General features: G+C 37.7%; 1 protein-coding gene across 1 annotated transcript; it reads left to right on the top strand.

The window, feature by feature from the left end:
* Window positions 1-890: 890 nt before the first annotated feature.
* Window positions 891-21,622, top strand: DRT111 (D111/G-patch domain-containing protein). The gene is made up of 3 exons (XM_010242886.2): window positions 891-1,099; window positions 1,457-2,444; window positions 21,060-21,622. Exons 2-3 carry the CDS (start codon window positions 1,551-1,553, stop codon window positions 21,354-21,356), a joined length of 1,191 nt encoding a protein of 396 aa, XP_010241188.1. The 5' UTR covers window positions 891-1,099; window positions 1,457-1,550; the 3' UTR covers window positions 21,357-21,622.
* Window positions 21,623-21,921: the final 299 nt, after the last annotated feature.

The raw sequence follows: 21,921 nt of genomic DNA on the forward strand, positions 1-21,921 counted from the left end.
CGACCATCAGTTCAGATACTACATTGAATCATGACGCTTGTAACAAAGTTATTTTCAGAGGTTCCTGTAGGTTATCACAGTGAAAGCTTGAGGTGGTGTTTGGCGGAGCTGCAGAGAGGAGAGGTGAGAGAGAGAGAAGAGAGATACAAATTACAGAGATGGTGGCGGAGCTGCGATTGGCGTTGCTGCTTAGTGCTAGTAGTTAGTGCGAGCCACGCGGCAGAGATGACAGGCAAGAAGTCGAGAAGAAAATTGAAAACTATCGGCAAGGCGACGACCGGCATTGTCGCTTGGTGTTGGTGATTGGTGCGGGTTGCGTAGCGGAGATAACAAACGATAAACCGAGAAGAGAGACAAAAGTTAATTATCCCATCACACGCGGAAGAGTGGAGATTAAATTAGTGAAGATGGAGGTGGGTGATGGGTTTTGAAGATCCAGAAAAAGTAATGCCTTCTTTTTCTTACCTATTTCCGTGTTTTGATAGTGTAAACTAGTTTAATCTTCTTTTTTGAGTCAAGTCAACGATTAACCAAAGAGACCGAGAGAAAAAGAGAAACTGAAAGTTTCGAATTTTGAAAAGACAGACCGGTAGTCACCATTCTGCAGAGTTTCAACCTGTTTCTTGAAAATTTTCGGTTTGATTTAAAAAAAAAATAAAGAATATATATATATATATAATACTTTATAAATATATATTACTGTATATATATCGGTCGATTCGATTAACCTCCGGTTTTTTAAATGGTTAATCGAAATCGAATCGAAACCGTCGGTTTTTAAAAATATCGAACCGAAACCAAATCGGTTAATCGATTTTTCGGTTCGATTTCGGTCGGTTCGGTTTTTCCGTTTTATTTTTCTCACCCCTGGGCGGTAGTCGATCCCAAGTCTCGTCTCTCCGCTAGACCTTACCACCCGGATGCTTTGATCCTTCGCGGTAACGAGTCTAATGACATTTAGCCGAGGCCACGCACCCTTGCTCAATGCTCACTGAGGAGTTAACTTGGTTATTTATATATCTGTGCGCGCCCAGGCTTTGAGGGAAGAGTTGCGAGTGGCGACTGTGGCTTTTCTTTTTTCCGTAGTTGCAGAAGATCGGTACGTTAATATTTTATCTGTTTTACTTTTTCCCTTATTTATAAAAGGTTATATCATTAAAACGATGACAATTTTCATTATTTTCACCGAAAATTTCCTCTTCGCTTCATATGATTGATCCCGATATGCTGTTTTTTGGATCAACTTTATGTTTCCCCATCTTTCACTCTCTTTGGGTCCAAACCTTAACCCTAGAAATGTTAAAATTTCTATTTGATTCGATTACTCGACCCGAGAGGAGTCCCTCCACATTTTTGTTTGTTTTATTGGAGAATCTCTTGTTTGCTTGATTTTTTTTCCCTAATCGGTTCTGTGGTGATATTCCGTACTCGGTTTCATCCATATGAGTGAATCCAGAAAGAAGAGGCTTGAAGTCTAGAAGCTTGCATTGCTTGACGTTCTGTACGTAGTAGTTGTTCAACATAGGGGTGAATAAAGAGTAGAAAAGAGAATGCTTGGTGGCTTGTATGGGGATCTCCCTCCTCCTTCTTCGGCACCTTCCGCGGATGAAGAGAGAAGCAGCAACTCTGCTGTGTGGTCAAGCAGTGCCAAGATGGCACCGGCTACATTGCGAAAGCCCAGCTCTCTCTACACACCACCCGCTTCGGTCCTGAAAGCCCAACAGTCACAGAACAAAGCGAAAGCCGCTACTTCGTCCCAAGCGAAGACCGTAACTGCAGCTGCGACTTCATCGGCATTACCTGATGATGGAGTGAGAAGCCCATCGTTTCAACCTGCTCTTGTTGGGGTAACTTCGACAGTCATCGAGGAGTATGACCCTGCAAGGCCTAACGATTACGAGGAGTATAGGAGGGAGAGGAAGAGGCGAGCTTTAGAGGCTGAGATGAAGAGGGAGATAGAAAGAAGGCGACAGGAAGAGGAGGAGAGAGAGCGAGAGCGGGAACAAAGAGAGCGAGAAGCAGCTGAAAGAGAAAGGGAGAGGGATTACAGTGAGTCAAGATCATCATTGTTGAATATTTCTGGGGAGGAAGCATGGAAGCGGCGGGCAGTAATGAGTGGGACCTTGGGAGGACCACTGCCAAGGTCACCTTCTCCTCCATCTAATGGTGATGGGTTTACTATTGGGAAATCAGGATCTGGTGGACTAGGTGTTGGTGCAGGTGGGCAGATGACTGCAGCGCAAAGAATGATGGCAAAGATGGGTTGGAAGGAAGGGCAGGGGCTTGGAAAGCAGGAGCAGGGGATTACAACTCCTTTGATGGCCAAGAAGACAGATCGACGAGCTGGAGTAATTGTGAATGCTAGTGAATCTAGACCGGAGAAGAAGATGAAGAGCGTGAAGTTCAATGGCCCACCCACTCGTGTTCTTCTGCTCCGGAACATGGTATGCATAATTTTAAAGTTTTCTTGTGAAATAGAAGCTTTTTACATAGCATTTAGACATTTTTTTGGGTTTCATAAAGAAAAATATTTGTGATTAGGGTGAGGGTGGGATGGTGGGTTCTGGGCTTCTCTGTTCCAAAGAACTGGGGTTATGCCGTCTGAAGCCCTTCCTCAGAAGGGAAGAGTTTTATGTCTGAAGCTTTTTAAATACATTTTGCTCCACTAGTTTTGTATATTTTTTTGATCAATTCCACTGGTTTACATATGCTTAGTTTTAGCTGATTGTTTGTTTGTGAGCTAACAGCATTTGGTAGTCATTGGTTGCTTATCATAGTCTCTTCTTTAATTTGTTGATTCATGAAATGAATGGAAATATATTTTCTGTCATGCCCTTGCGATAGGATCACTTTGTTGTACTATGGGTTCATTACATTGTTGTCAAGATGTCACCTAGGTGGTTAGCTTATTGTTTGTTTACCAGATAACAGCATGTGGTTGTTTATCATTGTATCTTATTTAATTCATTGGTTTTTGAAATGAACGAAAAAAAAGATTTCTTGTAATGCTCTTATGGATAGATCACCCATGGAGGGCTGGTCTTGCTTAATTGCCTATCTATTTTATACATACTACTATGCAACACTTTTGTATTCTTTATTTTTTGTGATTATAATAATAAAATAAAATAGAAAATTCATCAATTGAAAGATGTACCAACTAAGCTCAATAAAAAGTATTTGTGTTATTGGTCAATATAAAAAGACATTCACCAGGAAAGGCATAATGACCCTCCAGTTTAATTTTCAAAATTTTCAACATAATATCCATTTGTTTCTTTTCAAGAGCCTGCAACTTATCCTGATGTTTGTTGTACTGTGTTTAATTTTATGTAACAAGATATAATATGTACTGAAAGTCTGAAACCTCTAACTTAGCTATGGACCTTGTGCTAGTGGCATAAATGAGAAGTTACAAGGGGATGGTGATCCTGGAAAGCATGATTAATATGATGCCTTAAGAATAATATACATATCTGACACGCCTTCTTCACTATATTCTTTACTGCTTTGGTTGGATGAATCCTTGTTAGGCAACCGACTGAAGATTGAAAAATACAAAATTCCCTCTTTTTTTTCCTTTTTCTTTTTCTTACCTGTTGCAGCTCTTCAATGAGATGTGGTTGCTTTGGGAATTTTGCAATCAGTGTCTTTACTAAATAATCTGCATCAAAATCAATCTTCTAGGTTTGTTTTTTTAGAGTTGAAAGTAGTCAAGTAAATTCCTTCTCGTGGTTCACTGGTTTGTTTGCCACAAAAAATATGCTCTGATTCTGTTCGTTAAACTTATTATGGGTGGGAAAAAGGAAATCTAAAATGAAAAGAAATGTTTAAAACAAATAAATCTTAATAAATTCAAACGTGAAAATGGAAATAAAGACTCTGTCACTGTTAAAAAATGTTTGGATGTTCACTGGAGCATTCATTTAAATTGATTGTTCACTAGCTTTGAGAAGACATTCCTGGGGATGGAGGAAGAAGGAAAGACATCTGCTTGGTTTTTGGAGGTGATTGTCTTTTGGTCTGGATAAATTTCTCTCTTTTGCATGGGTGTCTTGTTGGGAGATTTGTCCAGTTGGAGTTGGTGGTAGATGTAATGGGAGATAGATATGTGAAGAATGAATGATGGGCCATAAAATGCATATTAGAAACAAAGATGTATTTCTCTTCACTTTTGTATGTATTGGTTTTTTGGACATGCATTTTAGTCAGCTTACTGCTCATAACTTGTCTCCTTAAGCTTGTTTCTTGGACTTAAAAGTGGCAAATTCCAAAGATAAGATGGTGGAGGTGGTGGTCCAAGTGTTCAGGCTAAGAGGCTATTTGGTAACTGCTAAGTGGATGCACTGAATGACTTAGGCCCCGTTTAGGAGGGCTGAGCTGAACATTCAGTTAAGCTGGTTCAGCTGCTTTTTAGGCGCTTGGGGTTAAACTATCTAAAGAGGCTGATGCAAAGTTGCAAACAGCCCAAAAAGTGACTGATTGACAGCTGATTTGGGTTCTCCAAAATTTTCACCAAAAATAGCTTAAAGGCTGTCACTGTATCGCCCACCTTGGAAAGCCAGAAGCCATTAGGAATGGTAATGGGGCGGGGTATGTATACACACACAGACACACACACAAACACACACACACACACACACATATATCTATATATATATATAATTGGTGATCATATGTATGTATGTATGTATCTCTCTCTATATATAGATATAGATAGAGAGAGAGAGATACATACATACATACATACATATGTTCACCAATTATATATATAGGCATAGATATAGATAGATAGAGAGAGAGATACATACATACATACATATGATCACCAATTATATATATATATATATATATATATGGGTTTGGGCGGGGCGGGGACCTCAATCCCCATTCCCGACCCAATGGGGTCGGGGAAATCGGGTCCTCGCCGGGGATGGGGAAAATTGCCATCCCTAGAAGCCATTGTGCTTTAGCCCTCCTCAAAGGAGGCACTTATTGCTTAGGATTTTAGTGAATAAGTTATTCAGGAGGTTGCAAGCTCCTTAGTGGCTGGAGCTGATGTTGGGCTGATTAGTTCCTTCTCTCTGAGGTGTTGTAGAAGTGAATGGATGCATATTTGTAAGATTTGGGATATTCCTTAATCATCAAAAAAAAAAAAAGATTTGGGATATTCCTTGTCATTTATGCTCCATGTTTTAGAAAATAAGAAGATGGTAGATCACTTTCATACATTTTTCACTCTGTATTTTTCTACTTTTGGCTGTCTTCGTTATTCAATCCATGGCGAACTTTATCTACCAGCCAAAGTCCTTTGAGATATGCAGAAAAAGGTTTACAGGTTGATTGGTTTGGCTTTTGTGTAAGCTTTGCTGTTTAGGTTTTAAAGCATGCTTCAAGAATAAGATTGTAGTTGGTTGTTGGCTATTGAATTATGATTTAAGTGTTAATAAAGTATGTGTAAGGCGATGGTGATGAGTCGGGTGGTTTGTACTTTGAAAGTTGGAGTAATGCTGAAGCTCCTGTGGTAATCACGGTGAGTCAGTGAAGAAGACCAAGCACTGGACTGGGGTCTGTATAGGAATATCCTAGGTTATGGTTCCTAAGTTGATACTCCCTTTTTTGATGTATGTCTGATTTTGGTTGTTTGTCTTTGGGATCTGAGTCTGTATTTATAGTTATTCTTGCCAGTTCTTGGACTTTATTGCCTTGTCTTAAAAAGTCACATCAAAAGTGTTGTTAGAATGTTTGTTTGACAATGCATACTGATCTGTTATGCCACCTCAACTTGGCTTGTTATGAAAGACCGTCATGTGCAGGTTGGTACACAGTAGCACACCTTTCCCAATCTCACACACATCTCTTGAACATGTTCAGCTGCTCACCACTGCTAATACTTGCATTTCACTTGCTTCTCTTAATTAACTGCCTCTTTTGCATCTCTATTGCTGTCTAACTATGGTGTAATTTTTTTTTTATAATAATAGAAAATTAATGAAAAAAGCGAACAAGAGAGGTGACAAGCAGTCACCCACAAAGAACACCCAGCACCCCCTTCCACCCAGACCCCACAACAACAACAACAAACACAAAAAATGTGAGACATGTGCCAGCCTCCATTACTTCTCTGCATGCCCATCACCACTCCCAACTTTTGCTTCATTCCAAGCCTCTCCTCCTTCTCCCGCAATAACTTTCTTTAGACTCTGCTCCCTCCTTCTCTCGAACTCTTCAATGGCTCTTCTAGCAAGCGCCTCTCCTCCCAAAAAGAAAGGGCCAAGTTTTTTCTCCAATTTTAACATTTTGCTCAGCAATTTTCTCAATACCTGTCCACCTTTCTTCTCCAATTTTCTTTTGGAATCGTGCCAACTATACTCAAATCAGCACTTTATCTTTAACCTAGTTGTCCAAGTTCAATCAAGACAAACTCATCACAAGGAAACACCATTTCTCAAACATGCATGTGCCGACATCCATATCATCCCCCTCAACAACCACACCCAAGCAAAAGGAGCAACTATGCAATCTGCCTTTTATTCCTTTCTCCTCTTCCTCTCCCTCTAATACACTTGGAGGACTCCGTTACCATCTTAGATGTGTAGTCTTCTATTTGAGAATTTAGAGAACTCGACCGCCTTTTTTTTCTCCCCCCTCCTAACCACCTTGTGTTTACTCTTCCTTCATCTTTCTCGAATGTCCAAATCCAAATCCTCTATGCACTTTATCATACCCTTCACTTCTTTCCTCTAGGTGACTATTTAGGTGTCCTATAAAAATCTCTCCTTATTTGATTTCTTGAATTGGTCCATTGAAGATTTCCTAAAATCATCTTTTAATTATTTTTCATCTGGACTCACTTAAAGTGCATGTGCATAAATAACATTCAAAATTTTCTTGCCTAAAACAAATCTGATTATTGATGCAAGACCCACCCCAAAAGTAGTTAATTAGGTGGCTAAAATGGGTCCTAGGTATCAAGAGGAAATGATAGAGAGAAAAAATCAGTCTCTTACCTTTGTGCTGTCTACACCAATGCATTTTACCCATTAAGCCTGTTTGGGAGGGCTTCAACTTTGATTGAGTTGTGTTGAAGAAGCTACTGAAACTAGCTTCACCAAGAAGTTGATTTATTAGCTCAATTAAAGTGTATCCTGGCTTCCTGGATTTTTTCACCAAACATAGCTTCAAGACTTTCTGTGTTGGGTCTAGGAATGGCAACGGAGCACAGGTTCAGGTGGGGATTACTCCCCATCCCCGACCCCGACCCCCAAAATTACCCCCCATCCCCGCCCCCGATCCCCGACGGGGAAAGGAATCCTCCCTCCATCCCCGACCCCGACGGGGATGAATTCCCCGTTGGAGACCCGAATCCCCAAATTCCCCATCTTCTCTCTTTTTATTTTAATTAAAATTTTCATGTACTACTAAAAAATTAGGAACTCTCTTGTATCCATTAGGATATAGAGAAGATATACAAGCAACTCAAAGGTTGATTGAACACTAAGTTGGTGAAATGGGGGACAATTCCTTCGAGGCCTTAAATCTCTGTAACTAAATGTGTTGAAAAAGTTTGATGAAATTGACAACCATGAGATTTAATAAGCTGTAATCACTTCAAAACAAAATGATTGAAGATAAAACAGGTTTGGGAAAAAAAATTGAATCGAAACTTATAGGGTGTCAATGTTGGACAAGGGAGACGGCGACGGTGCCAAGGACCGTTGCGAGAGTTGAGAGAAAGACTGAGAGTACGAGAGACTGGAATTGAGAGAGAGAAAGAGAGAGAGAGAAAGAGAGAGAGAAAGAAAGAGAGAGAGAGAGAACCATTGCGAGAGTTGAGGTCGGCAAGGGTGACGACGACGGCGGTCGGCGACGACGACGAAGGTTGAAGGAAGATCTTTGAGTATCTCTTCTCTGCCCTTTGTCGAGACTCGAGTATCTTTGTTCTCTCCTTTGTCTGATGTTCGACGAGCGACGGGGCGAGTGGCGACAGTCAGCGATGGCGGTCGGCGAATCAGCGACGAAGACGAAGCTAGGGTTCAGTCGTCTCTCTTCTCTCTGTTGAAGACTCGAAGTCAATTTTTAGTTGAAGGGTTTTACTAATTACTATTCGAGTGTTTTAGTGTTTTACTTTTTTTAAGTTTTAATCTTTTAAAAAAGCGAATAATAAATTAATAATTATTATAATTATATAATATATAATATATATAATTTATACTTATAATATTATTCGAGGCCGGGGCAGGGCGGGGATTGCATTCCCCATCCCCGTCCCCGAACCTGATCAGGGATTCGGGGATCCCCCCATCTCCGACCTCAACCCCGCCGAAGTACCCCCCCATACCCGACCCCATCGGGTTGGGGAGCCCGGGTACCCATTGGGGACGAGGAAAATTGCCAGCCCTAGTTGGGCCCACCTTATAAAGTTAGAAGCCCCGACCCCATCGGGTTGGGGAGCCTGGGTACCCGTTGGGGACGGGAAAATTGCCACCCCTAGTTGGGCCCACCTCATAAAGTTAGAAGCCCTGGCATGAAAACCCTTCCAAACAGACACTTAAGATACTAGAAAATCTGGTATTGGACAGCTTAAAGAGAAAAATTCCTCTCTTCTAGGAAAATGGCTTTGGAGATTTCCGAAAGAACCTAATGCTCTTTGGACTGCTGTCATCTCTAGTAAATATGGATGAAATACAAACGGGTGGGATTGCAATCTCCATTTGAACAGGATAAAGGCCATCAATCCTTGGAAAGGTATATGCTCCATTCATACTTCTTTCTTTCCTTTTATAAGGTATAAAGTGGGAAATGGTTCTAAAATTAAATTCTGGAAAGATCTTTGGTGGGGGGAATCTACCCTGGATGCCTCTTTCCCTAGGCTGTTTAACCTCACCCTTGTCCAAGAAGCCTCTATCTCTGATTGCCTCCCAAACCAGTCCGCCGAGAATTCTTTAAATCTCCACCTCAGAAGACCCCTAAGGGACTCGGAGATTTCTGATTTAATAGCTTTAATCCAAACTCTCAAAGATGCCTATATGTCCCCCTCATTCTGACACCCGAATATGGACCCTTCACCCAAATGGCGAATTCTCTTCTAAGTCTATGTTTAGGGCTTTGACTGTCTGCATCCCTCTTTTCCTTACAAGAAAATTTGGTGCAGCCACATCCCCTCAAGAATTTGTTCTTTGTATGGGAAGCCTGTCTCCAGAAAAATAATACTTGTGATCTCCTTCAGAAAAAACTTTTGGGAAGCATTTCTCCTCATGTTTGTATTTTATGTCTCAGCGAGTGAATCTGCAGATCACATCCTTCTTCATTGCAGCTTCACTCAAAGGATATGGTCCCATTTCTTGAATATGGCAGGGTACAGCTGGGCTTTTCCTAAACACATTATGTGTCAATTTGAATCAATGGCAAGGAATAGGGCTTAGCAAAAGGGGTAAAGTCTTTTGGCAATCAGTGCCTCATGCAGTAATGTGGGGCGTTTGGGATGAAAGAAACACCCATATCTTTGACAATAAAAGCAGAACCTTGGAGGAGTTAATCTCAGATATTACCTATCTTTGCATCCTTTGGTCGGTGAATTCAGATCTATTAAAGGACTTTCAGTCAATGATATTATCAGAAATATTCACCCCTTTCTGTTTCTGCTTCATCCTCAGTAAACTCCCTTGAGGCATCCCGTTTCCATCAGTGAAGTTGTGATAACCCTTAATTTTGATGGTTGTGCCTCAGGCAATCCGGGCTTTGCAGGTATTGGTGGTACAGTAAGGAACGAAAGGGGCAATATCTGCTGGACTTTTAGTGGCCCAATCGGTTGGGCCGACTCCACAAAGGTTGAAGTGATGGCTGCTCTCATTGGAATCAAGATAATTAAGAATTTGGGAATTCAGAATTTGATCATTTTAGGTGATTAAGCAAATACAATAAAATGGTTAAGAGACAAAAATGGGGGCCCTTGGAGACTTTATCACTATTTGACTGAAGCTTGGGATTCTTTGGATGGATTGAATGTTAACCTAGTTTGGATTCCTAGGGAATACAATCATACTGCAGATGGCCTAGCTAAATTTGGTGTGTATTTGAAGCATCTGTATAGCGACAAGCTTCCTCCTTTGTAACTTGCAGGGGTTCCCCCCCCCCTTTATTCTCAATAAAAATTTTCTCAAAAAAAAAAAAAAGATACTAGAAAATCTGTATGTGCAAAAACACGTGGCAATTTCAAATGATAACAACAACAACAATAATGGTATATGTATATTGGTGATTTATTGCCTTTCAACTTAAAGACTTGTATCAAATCTTCCAATTCTATAGCTTATATCTATATTTCAATTTATTGTACTAATTGAACCATTACTTGCCTAGAGATTGATCAAACTAATTGAATGGTTACTTGACCAGGATTTTAGGTTCATTTTCCACCAAATTGCTTATTTGTAAAAGAGCATTGACTTGACCAACAACATGGTGACTTAGCTACTCAAACCATTAAATCATTCGATTTGTTTAGTAGGGTGATGTAATAGACATTAATTTTCTTTTTTCATAATTTTTGTATTCCATTTTTATTGATAAAAAAATTGTATTCTATTTCCATCATTTAACAAACATGATAGTGGTTTCATTGCTAAGGAAGTTTTAAATTTTGTATTCCATTTCTATTATTCATAAAAATTCTTCTTATTTATCGTACCTAAAAGCCAATTTTGTTTCCAAGTTGATTTTGAATACATAAGTTTTTATACTATTAAAATTGTTATTTGCAAATTTAATTAGTGAAATTTTATGACAAGAAACAAAAATATATTAAACATATGATTCTATGAGAGAATGGAAAGAAATGAAAAATAGTATTCAATTTACAATTTACAAGTCAAGAAAACGTCCAAAAGCCTTAAAAGATTTATCGCCATTTCTTATAGATTCCAAGTAATGTAATTCATCTACAAATCAACATGTAGCTCCAAGTGTCTAATTAAATTTGTTCAGCTAAATACTCCATGCAATTTCCATTAAAACTCATTAAGCTTTGTAATTTATAGATGTCTATTTAGACACATTGTGAGATTAAAAAAAATCAGACAATTTGTGTAGTTATTTAAGAAGCATAAAAGAATTCCATTTTTATCCTCTTATATAATTTAGCAAGAGATTAACAGTGGAGGGCTCCATTTGTTCTATTTTGATATCATTTTAAATAATCAACAAAATTCTTGATTTTCCCTCAAATTCAAATATGAAAGCATTAACACAAAGGGGAAACTTCTTATAGATTTTCCAGAAACTCTAGGAATTTTTAATGATTTTCCCAAAAATAAAAGTCATTAATTTGTAATCTAACTTATCCTACAATTGCTCCCTTGCCTTCTCTTGGGCTTTAAAAGAATTGACTTTGAATTTTATCAATCTTTTTGGGGGTATGTTCATTTGAACATCATTTGAAATAAAGGAATTACATTCAAATATTTTTTCTTTTTTTTTTGCTCCATGGGGTTACACAATGGGGGTGGCCTATTCCCTAAACCCATAACCCCCAACCTAGGTGTAGGTGGGATTTGATCCAAGAGACCTTACCAACTGGCCAGATGATGCCTTGTAAATGGAAGAACCACATTCAAAACTTATTTGATAAGGGATCAAATCTTTCATCTTCAAAAACAATATTCAATTTCTAACACTATATTTTCTTTTTAATTTTAATTGTGATGTTATTCAAAGCCTTCTTATCATTTATGCCTTGAATAATTGGGGCACTCAACTAGTTTTCTTTGTTTGTTTATATTGAGATGCTCATAATCTTAGAAAGTTTTTGAACCTGGCAATTTTTTTAGAAAAAACTTGACTTTCAAATGGATATTTCGGATGAGACCCTCTCGAACATCTTGAGATTGAGCAGAAACTAATAAACCCATGGAAAAGCTAACCCAAAAACCATAATCAAAATTGTGGAACCACACTCAAAACCCACATTTTAAAATCACTAAATAGTGGCAACTAAACTTTTAAAGATAATGACAATGATTTTATTCAATATTAATTAATTAATTGTGTGTGAGAGAGAGAGAGAGAGCTAAAAATTCCATGAAATTTCAGTTATAATTCATTATTTATTAATTAAAAGAGAGAAAAATACATCCAGCTAAACAATCCATGAAATTTCAGTTACAATTCATTTAAGTAACTCATTTAAAACAATCAACAAAATATCAAATTTGTCCTCAAATTCAAATCTGAAAGCATTAACATAAAGGGGCAAAATTTGTCCAACTAAAATTCCAGAAAATTTTAGGGGCTATTTGTACTTTTAAAGTATTTTAGATTTCTAATACACCCTCTCAAGCTTGAGCATTCATGTCCTTCAGCTTAAACTTGATTGAAAAGTTGCCCATTTGCATCCAAGTTCAATTTCTAGGAAAAAATCAACCGATTGGATATTAGAGTTCACATAAGTTGTGGTGGATATATCATTCATGATATTTTTCCTTGCAAAGTGGTAGTCTTATAGTCTACTTATGCTTTGTTCTCTCATGAAACACGGGGTTGGGTGCAATTTGGGCAATTAGTTGATTGTGACAACATGGATTCATGGGTGCTATGTAGTGTTTTAAAAGCGTAGGCACAAGGGTCAATTTACGCCTGAGGCGCAAGGTGAGATGCTCGCCTTTTTGAAGCAAGGCACAAAAAATACAAAAAAGAAGCTAAAAAATAAAAAAATGTCAAAAATTTTTAAAAAATATTACACATAATATTAATAAAAAATATAAACTTAAATTTTAAAATAATGTTTTAAAAGACCTATTATCTAAAATTAAAATACATAAACATAAGGTGTAAAGCATATTCAAATGAGAATTTAAAAATAAAATCGAACATATAAACCATTTTCAAGCATGTAAAACCTCTAATCTCTTTTTTCACTCAATTGCATTACTTCAATTAGCTAATGTGATGTAAAACATATTACATTCCTGATTCTACGAGCTGTCTTTGTGCCACGCCCCTCGAGGCAAGCCCAAACAAGTCCACGTTAGGTCTTAAATTCTTAGTTTTCACACAAAAAAATAATGATTTTATTGTTTTAATTGCGTTTTAAGAAGACATTTTATTAGGATGAATGAATGAACAACATTACCAAATTGCTTTTTAAGAAGACATTTCAAAAGGTGCATGCCTGGGTTGAGGCGCATCGGGCGCACCAGGCATGCGCCTTTTGAAAGGGTGTGCCTAGGACCTAGGCTAGGCTCATACCTTGAAATGCGGTATCTAGAACTACAGGAATGAAAGGGACATTGAAGTGAAATACGGTTGGGTAAAGAGAACTGCTAACTCACTTGCTGATGAGTTAGCCAAGCAAGGGGTGAATAGGGGATCTTTCTTTTGGGCTCATTTCTAATCTTGTATTTTTTGTTTTGCTAAAATGGGGGAATTATGAAAGTTTACCTCCCCCTCTCTTGTAATTGAAGTTTCTTATTCTTAATAAATTCTGCCGTTACTGATCAGAAAAAAAATATTTTGTACATTATATAACATAAAATATTACACATAGTATGTATTATTGGTGTCATATTATAATATTCATGTCACATATAAAATATAACATAAAAAAATATATATATATATATATATATACATTTGTATAAATTATATATAAATGATGTGTATATAAATACATGCAGGCTGGTCCTGAAGTATTTGGGCCCAGGCTCGACCCTGAAATTTGTGAGCCAGATGTAGGCTCATCTGGGCTGGGATGATTCTAGCTTTGCTTAGGCTTGCATCAGGACTGGAAATTTGCAGGTTGGGTCTGGGCCGAATACTTTAGGCCCCGCCAGATGAAAATATGCATATATGTTATATATAGTTATATGCATGTAATATTTATTATACAAAGTGTGCATGTATGTTGCATGTGGAAAATGCCATGCCACCTTATGTTTTAATGTGACATTTGAAGCAAGTCATCTTGTCCAATGTTCCATCTTATGTTTGAAAATTTGAATTGCTGTTAATGGAATTGTGTAGCATATTAACTTAAGTGCATAAAAAATAACTTGTAGGGAAGTACTAAAATAGTGCATCAAAAGGAACATCAAAGTAAAATATATTTTCAGTGATAAATCTAATGGGCAAGGCACTAAAAAAGGAAGAAATGTTGAATTGATAAGGGACATCAATTAAAATTTGATCCATCAATTAATGGGTAAAACTAGGGCAGTTTAATGGCCAAAGATAAAGAATTCTTACCCATAAATCTAGAAAGCCACTAATTAGGAAGAGTGAAGTATCGAATACACTTTGAGCACTTTTGGTTACTAACTTACCATTCAATACATGTTCGGTACTTGCAGTCATTTAATTTTGGTCTTTAAGCAGGTTTTTTTCAAACATGTATTTGAATACCTCTTCTCTCCTTATTTACACTTAAAAAAATGTCAAGATAGAAGGATAATTTCTGTCCAAACAAAAAACCAGAAATCTTTTTAGAACATCCATACATTTTATAGTAGTATAGATATAGATAAAATAGGTTTTTTATACTATGAAAATTATTTTGTATGGATTTAATTAGTAGAATTTAATGAGGAGAAGCAAAAATACCTTAAATATAGGATTCACTTGGAGAGGATGAGAGTCAATACATTAAATATGGGACTTAAACGAGAGGGAATTGAATGAACTGAATAGTACTGAAATTATGCTTTTGCTCTTGTAATAGAGTGACCAAATTAAAATATGGGTAATTTAGTCAAGAAAAAGTGTGGGAATTAGGGCTGTTCATGGATTCGGTTCGGTTCAGTTTTATTTAATATTGCCAACTGAACCGACACTTTTGGGTTCACCTTAAGGCCAACCGAAACCAACTGATAAAATGCAAGAGCTACATGTGTTATTTAGATTGACTTCGGTTTAATTGCTTTGACTTGGACCGAACCAAAATCAAAATTTGCAACCTTTAATCTAATCTCAGCTGCAGTCTAGGATTCTGCTCTCTATAGGCCTATCTATAGACCTGTCTTTAGACTTAAACCCTAATCAAATTGTACTGTCTATAGACTTAATCAGTTAAACCAAAATCAAATTATGCTGTCTATAAACCAATAACCTCCATTTACAGGCATACATGTAGATGGCTGTAATTTCAAGAGAACCCTCCCAGTCACAACACTTTGACAGCCTTTTTATTAATAGGTTAGGATTTCAAACTTTGCAGCCTTTTTTACTTTTATAAGTATCATGTCTTTTTGTAGGAAAATAATTAATATTGAGGAGAGTCTTATAGAAGTGAGTGTAGCGGCCGACAAAAGTCAAATAAGAAAAGAAAAGGTTTTATACCATTATATATATGCATGTTGGTTGGATCGGTTTCAATTTATGTTTTAAATGCATTACCCGCAACCAAACCGAAAATAGTCAGGTTTTGACACTTCTTTAACCAAGACTGACCGAATTCTTTTAGAAACCAACCATCAGATGGTTGGTCGGTTTATATAATTTTGTGAAGCCCTAGCAGAAATCTAACACCTCATTCATTTTTTTTATTGTAGTTTAGATATGGATTATCATTATATAAGTATTATGACATGATACATAAATGCAGATTGTATATAATATTTTATATTATTTTAAGTATAACATATATTCTGAGGGCAGCCCAGTGCATGAGGCTCGCACTATGTGGGGTCTGGGATACGAACCTTACCCTTGCACATACAGAGATGCTGTTTCCAAGATTTGAACCCTCGTCACCCTGGTCACAATGGATCAATCCAATGTTGCGCCAAGGCCCACCCTTATAACATATATTCTATATATTATATATTGCTGTTTTTTGATAAATGATTAATACTCTATTAATATCGAAAGCTTAAATTAGTAGAAGCGTTCCTTTGAGAGGCGCGAGTTGCGACCTCCCCCAAATCTATTCTATATTTTATATATGTTGTACAACATAGTATGTTTGGTTTATATTATGTTATATATCACCATCAATGATCATGGAGGTTTGCTCAATCAGTCAGGTTCTTTTTCTTGCAAATCTTTCTTGAACTCTCTTGTTGCCACCTCCTCCTCTCCTTCTTTCCCTATTAAGGAGATTTGACCTCGGCCCATTCCTCCTAAAATCAGTGTTTTCTGTTGGGAAGTTTTCCGTGGTTGCATCAACACTTGTGACTTGCTTCAGAGGAAGAGACTAAAGTGGTGCTTGTCCCCAAACTGGTGCTCCTTATGTAAGCTGAATGGTGAGACTGCTTTTCACCTCTTTATTTCCTGTCCTTTTGCTGCTAACTTTAGTTGGGAGTGGTTTTCCTCTCTGTTTGGTTGCAGCTGGAACCCTCCTACTAATCTAGAAGATCTTTTCAGCTCCAACATATTCAGGTGCTCTAAAAGGAGAGGCAAAGTGATGGGAAAGTGCACTAGAGTAGCAGTGGCTTGGACAATCTGGTAGGAAAGAAATCTGAGGATATTTGATGATTAGGAAAGAGGTAGAGATACTGTGATTGAAGTGATAGCTATAAGGGTGGCACATTGGGTGAAAACTTGGAAAATCTTTGCCGATTTTAAGATGGAAGATTTCTTCAGGTCATGGGGAAGAATTGCAAATATTGCTTCTAGAAGACCTATTGTAACTGAATTTTGGTCCCCTCCGGATGTTGGGTGGAAGAAGCTAAACTTTGATTGTAGCTGTTTGGGAAACCCTGGCCCATCGGGTATTGGTGGGGTAATATGGGAGGAGAATGGAAATATCATTGCCATGTTCTCAGGCCCTATCCAGTATGGTGATGTGGTAAGTTCAGAATTGAAGGCAGCAGTGTTTGGTGTTGAGAAAGCTAAAGAGTTGGGGATTAACAGGTTGATTATTGAAGGCGATTCAAAAGTTGTTGTAAACTGGTTGAAAAAAGAGGAAGGAGCAATCTGGAGATTAAGAAATGAGTTCAGGCACTTTAAGCAGGCTTCTAAAGATATGGAAATTCACATAAGATGGATTAGGAGGTCAGCTAATAGCATAGCTCATGGTCTAGCTAAGCAAGGAGTCCAAAGGCAATCTATGTTCTGGGCTACATTATAGCTAGTGGGATATCCTTTGGGGCTGGTCTATAACTAATGAATTTGTTTCTTGGGTTAAGCTTGGGTTTGTATTGTAATTAGTGGGGTTTATGTGGACTTTTTGTTTAGCACAACTTCTTGTTTTACAATATTCTGGTAATTTAATGAATCTTCTGTGTTGCTGATAAAAAAAATCATGAGGGTTCTGCAGAAGTTTCAGTGTTGGCTTCCAAAGTGACATAGCCCTCCTCCTTTATCAAGCTTTGGGCCTCTTATAATAGGTGCTAAGCCTGGATGATCACCCCTAGTCATGAATATTCTGTTCCTGCACTGCACCTTGCGTCTGTACTTTTATTTCATGTCTTCCAAGTGGCTAGGTTGCTTCCCAGAAATGTACAGTACCTAATGGTGGATAGGATGATCATTTCTAGGCTGTGCCTGGGCCTGGAACTTTAGGTTGAGCCCGCAATATATATAAAACCTATTCAGGGACCTCACCTAACAACTTAAGCTTTTAGGTTCAATGGTTCCTTGAGAATATATTATAAAATGACACATAATAATTTTATATTTATATAAATTATAACATATATTTTATCCTACAACTATTAGAGTTCAGATCAGCTCCCCACAGTGTGCCCAACAGCACATCCGAACTGTGTATTGGGAACATCTCCCCGTGACAAGTACGGAAGATGTTCCCAATGCACGGTTGGGATGTGCTGTGGGGTGCGCTCTGTGTGGAGCCAATGTGGATTCCAACTATTAATTTCTTTTGTTTGAGCTAAATGTTGGATGTTTCTGCCTTGCCTGCCAGAGGAAGCCTATGCATGTGTTCCCAGAGAAAAAGAATCCCATATCCATCTATTTTGTGGTTAATCCTAATAGATTTCTTCTCTTTGCTTAGGTTCTTTCTGTGTATGATTTGTTTGGGATTTCATGTTTCTTCTCCTTGAATGCAACTTTAATCTGGATTCACAGGGCTCTAATCTCTGTAGCAGATAGTTTAGTCAAGCCTGGTGCACACAGGGAAAACCTTTATAGTGATAGTGCCTTTGTACCCTGCGTCAGGCTAGCCTTATTTGTACATCATTTCATGCACTTTCTCTTTAATAAAGATACTCTCTTTCAAACTAACCTTATTTTGTACATCTTTCTCTTTAATAAAGATGCTCACTTCCCCCGGTCCATGTTAGCCCCATTTCCTGCCATGTATTGGTGTTCTCTCTTAACAATAGGAGATATTTTAAGTAAATATTTAACTCAAGGTATCCCAGAAGGGATTCATTTTGGTATTGTGACAAAAGATGTATTTTGTCCCATGAATAAAAACTTGTGAGGGGGAATCTTGCCCATCGAAAGATTCTTTGGTTGTCTAGATTATCACTAAATGACCCAACTAGTTCTCTCTCTCTCTCTCTCACTCACTCACACACACACACACATTCATTCATACACAGAAGCAGGCAAACATGAATAATCATTATGCATAGATGACTATTTCCTTCAATTAAGAAGAATGGGAATCACTTCCTATACAAACCCTTAAGCTGTGTTTGTTTTGAAGGAAAAAGTAGGGAAAGGAAGGGAAAGTTAAGGAAACCTTTACAAACCTTGTATTAGGTTTCCTTGCCTTTCCCTTCTTTTCCCTACCTTTTCCTTCAAAACAAACATAAACTTAGGGAGGGAGGTTATCATGTTCCCAAAAGTCATCAAATAAATCATCATTGAAGGTTATAAAATATTAGCAAATAAAAGCCAAAGAAGATGATGACTGCTGACAAAACTGAGAGTTTCAGTGAACTAATGGAAGAGGAAGGTCTTATGGATGAAAGACACTGCATTGACAAGGCCATTGACTTGAACGAAGTGGTTGATGTGACAATGGAGATGGGTAAAACCCTGGGTTTGTTTGTGTTGGGAGGTGAATCCTTCACGAGGAGATTTTTCATGTTAGAGCAATGTTATGAGTTGCCTGTGTGGGACAATGGTGGAGATCTTCAAGCGCATCCAGCACTGACTGATGAGAGTTATATTGACTCGAGTACAATTAGACCAAAAGAAGCTGATAATGAAAGAACTAGAGAGTTGGTGGATGTTCAGTTTTTTTTAGAAGAACACTGTCCTAGAATTAGAAAGGATTAATGAGAACCCTTTTTGTTTGTTAGAATCCAAGAAAATTGTTGCAGCAAATAGAAGACTTAAAAAACCAAGAAAACATAGTAATGTCTTGGTGTCAAAAGCGTTTGTGAGACTAAAAGGAAGTCTCTTTGGAATTGGACCAAACAAGATTTTGTTTTAGGATTAATGAGAACCCTTTTTGTTTGTTGGAACCCAAGAAAATTGTTGTGACCAATAGAAGACTTGAAAAACCAAGAAAACATAGTAATTGTCTTGGTGTCAAAAGCGTTTGTGAGACTAAAAGGAAGTCTCTTTGGAATTGGACCAAACAAGAATTTGTTGAAGGTCAAGAAAACCTAAAGAAGATGTTAGCCTTTTAGTGGATCAAATGTCATAGCTTGTGAGTTGTTTTTGGCTGTGGTTGTTATCGAGTAAGGATGTGTGCTCATGGGTTTGAAGTGGTTCTTCTCTTTGTTTGGCTTTGAGTCTTGAGTTTGTCTTTGGGCTGTTTTTGGGTCTTCTGTTCTGGGGTTTTGTTTTGTGGTGATTTGTGGGTTTCAGCTGGTTTTATTGCGGATAGGATGTCTTGGAATTCTTGTGTTGGATTTTAAAGTTTTGTTCTATTCTTTTTCTCTTGAGTGACTTCTGGTCACTCCTTTGTAATTTCTTTTTTTCCTTTTAACAAGTTTTATTTGATTACCGAAAAATGTAGTGGTTATTAGCCACATGCTAACTTTTTTTTGGTAGAATAGCAATGTGCTCCATTTTCTCTTTGACCTGTAGAACTTGCACCTTTCTACAATTTCCCTTTTCTTCTATACGACAACTTTCACAAATTTAATGTGTCATATGAAGCATTTTACCTCATCATCATCTAAGCCTTATCCCAACCACATGGGGTTGGCTACATGAATTGTGTTTTGCCATTTTGTTCTGTCAGCAAATTTCCAGAAGAAAGATTATGCACTCTGTGGGGCCACCTGAAACCAACTGCTGTTAATTAGTGTTCTAAACCAACTCGCAATTAGAACTGTTATCATCATGTTGATTTCTGAATCTTGTGTTATGCATGCTCTGCCATTTTTCTTTTTGACTTTGACATTTTGACAAGGTGTAGATTGTCTATCGTTTTTTGTTTTGACACGATATATTTTTTTCATTCTATTCTGTATCAAAGAAAATTCAGAACAATGATTATGCATTCTGGTGTGGGCAAGGGCCAGCATGCTATATCTTATTGAATGGAGGATTACAGGGTCACTTGAAAGCAATTGCTGTTAATTAGTGTTCCCAATACACGGCGGAGATGTGTTGTGGGGGGCTGATTCAGTTTAATTCAGAATTCTGAGGTGGAGTGCAGCCTACTTATCCCTCTATATATTATTGAGTGGATGGATAGTTGTCCCTACAAGAATAAATAACATACAGCAGTGTACAAAAGTAGCATAGTAAGAAAGATACAATTACAATATTAACCCCCTTGTCATCATGTTGATTTCTGAATCTTGGCTTATGCATACTCTGCCATTTTTCTTTCTGACCTGACAAGGTATAGATTGTTTTTTTTTTTTTTTTTTTTTTTTTTAATTTTTTGATCAGCAACACATGATTTTAGGTGTAGATTATTTTTTGCTTTTGACACGAGATATTATAATATTTTGGTCATTCATCAGTTTCGTTCAATTGATGGTCAGGCTTTTTGACTTGTAAATAAACTGATTTCATAATTTTATGAAGGATTCGTAAATTTGATGTTGTTGAATGTTTTGATTTCTGTATTCCAGTGCTTTTTTATGTTGTATTAGTGAATGGTCTATGAAACTTTCTGCACTATTAGAATCGAGCTGGAACCGGAAGTGCCTTGTCAGTTGTAACCGTGTCGTGCTTTCTGTTCACAGGTGGGGCCAGGAGAAGTTGATGATGAGCTTGAAGACGAGGTAGCATCAGAGTGTGCCAAGTATGGGATAGTAACGAGGGTTCTCATTTTTGAAATTACAGAGCCAGATTTCCCGGCGGATGAGGCTGTTAGAATCTTTGTTCAGTTTGATAGGTCAGAGGCGACGACTAAAGCATTTGTTGATCTTGATGGCCGTTTCTTTGGTGGGAGAGTGGTTCGTGCATCCTTTTATGATGAAGAGAGGTTTAGTAGGAACGAATTGGCTCCAATTCCTGGAGAAATCCCTGGTTACCCATGACAGATTGAGAGCTATAAGAGCAAGAAATCGAGATAGAACAGCTATTACCCTCTCATCCATGTTCTTTTGTGGGGGGGGGGGGATGACTTATGGTTGGATTTAGCTTTTGGATGTCATGAAAGTCCACTGTAATTCTGTATCTGGAAAAGTTAAATTTGGCATTGTTTAGTTTGCACAAGCGAGAAGTATCAGAATACTTTGTAACAAACAGTGGTTTCGCTACCATGATTCCATGAACAGCCGCTAACTTTGGGATCTTTCTGTGACATCGTTGACCATGTCTTGTCTACAATTTAGAACGAACAATTGCTCAGAAACCTTTGACAAGGATTTGTGCTTTAGGCTCAGTTTGGAAGGAATACAAATACTACATATTTGTATTTGTACTCTTCCAAACTGTGCCTACGACCAACAATTTGTGTTCTTTGATGTTTCAATGTTTTGAGTAAAAGTTTTCGGCAACCCTAACCTTAAGAGCTTTAATTTCTTTTCCTTGTCAAATGTACGAGTCCCGTGGTGGCATTGAATAATTGAACCCATTAAACATTTGAAAATGTTTTATAGA

This window comes from Nelumbo nucifera, chromosome 3 (genome assembly GCF_055504915.1).
Source record: "Nelumbo nucifera cultivar China Antique chromosome 3, China Antique-T2T, whole genome shotgun sequence".
In the NCBI taxonomy this organism is placed as follows: Eukaryota; Viridiplantae; Streptophyta; class Magnoliopsida; order Proteales; family Nelumbonaceae; genus Nelumbo; species Nelumbo nucifera.

Coding starts and splice junctions, on each gene's coding strand:
- DRT111 (XM_010242886.2), top strand. CDS start 1,551: ATGCTTGGTGGCTTGTATGGGGATCTCCCTCCTCCTTCTTCGGCACCT. Junction 2,445..21,059: donor TTCTTCTGCTCCGGAACATG/GTATGCATAATT, acceptor TTCTGTTCACAG/GTGGGGCCAGGAGAAGTTGA.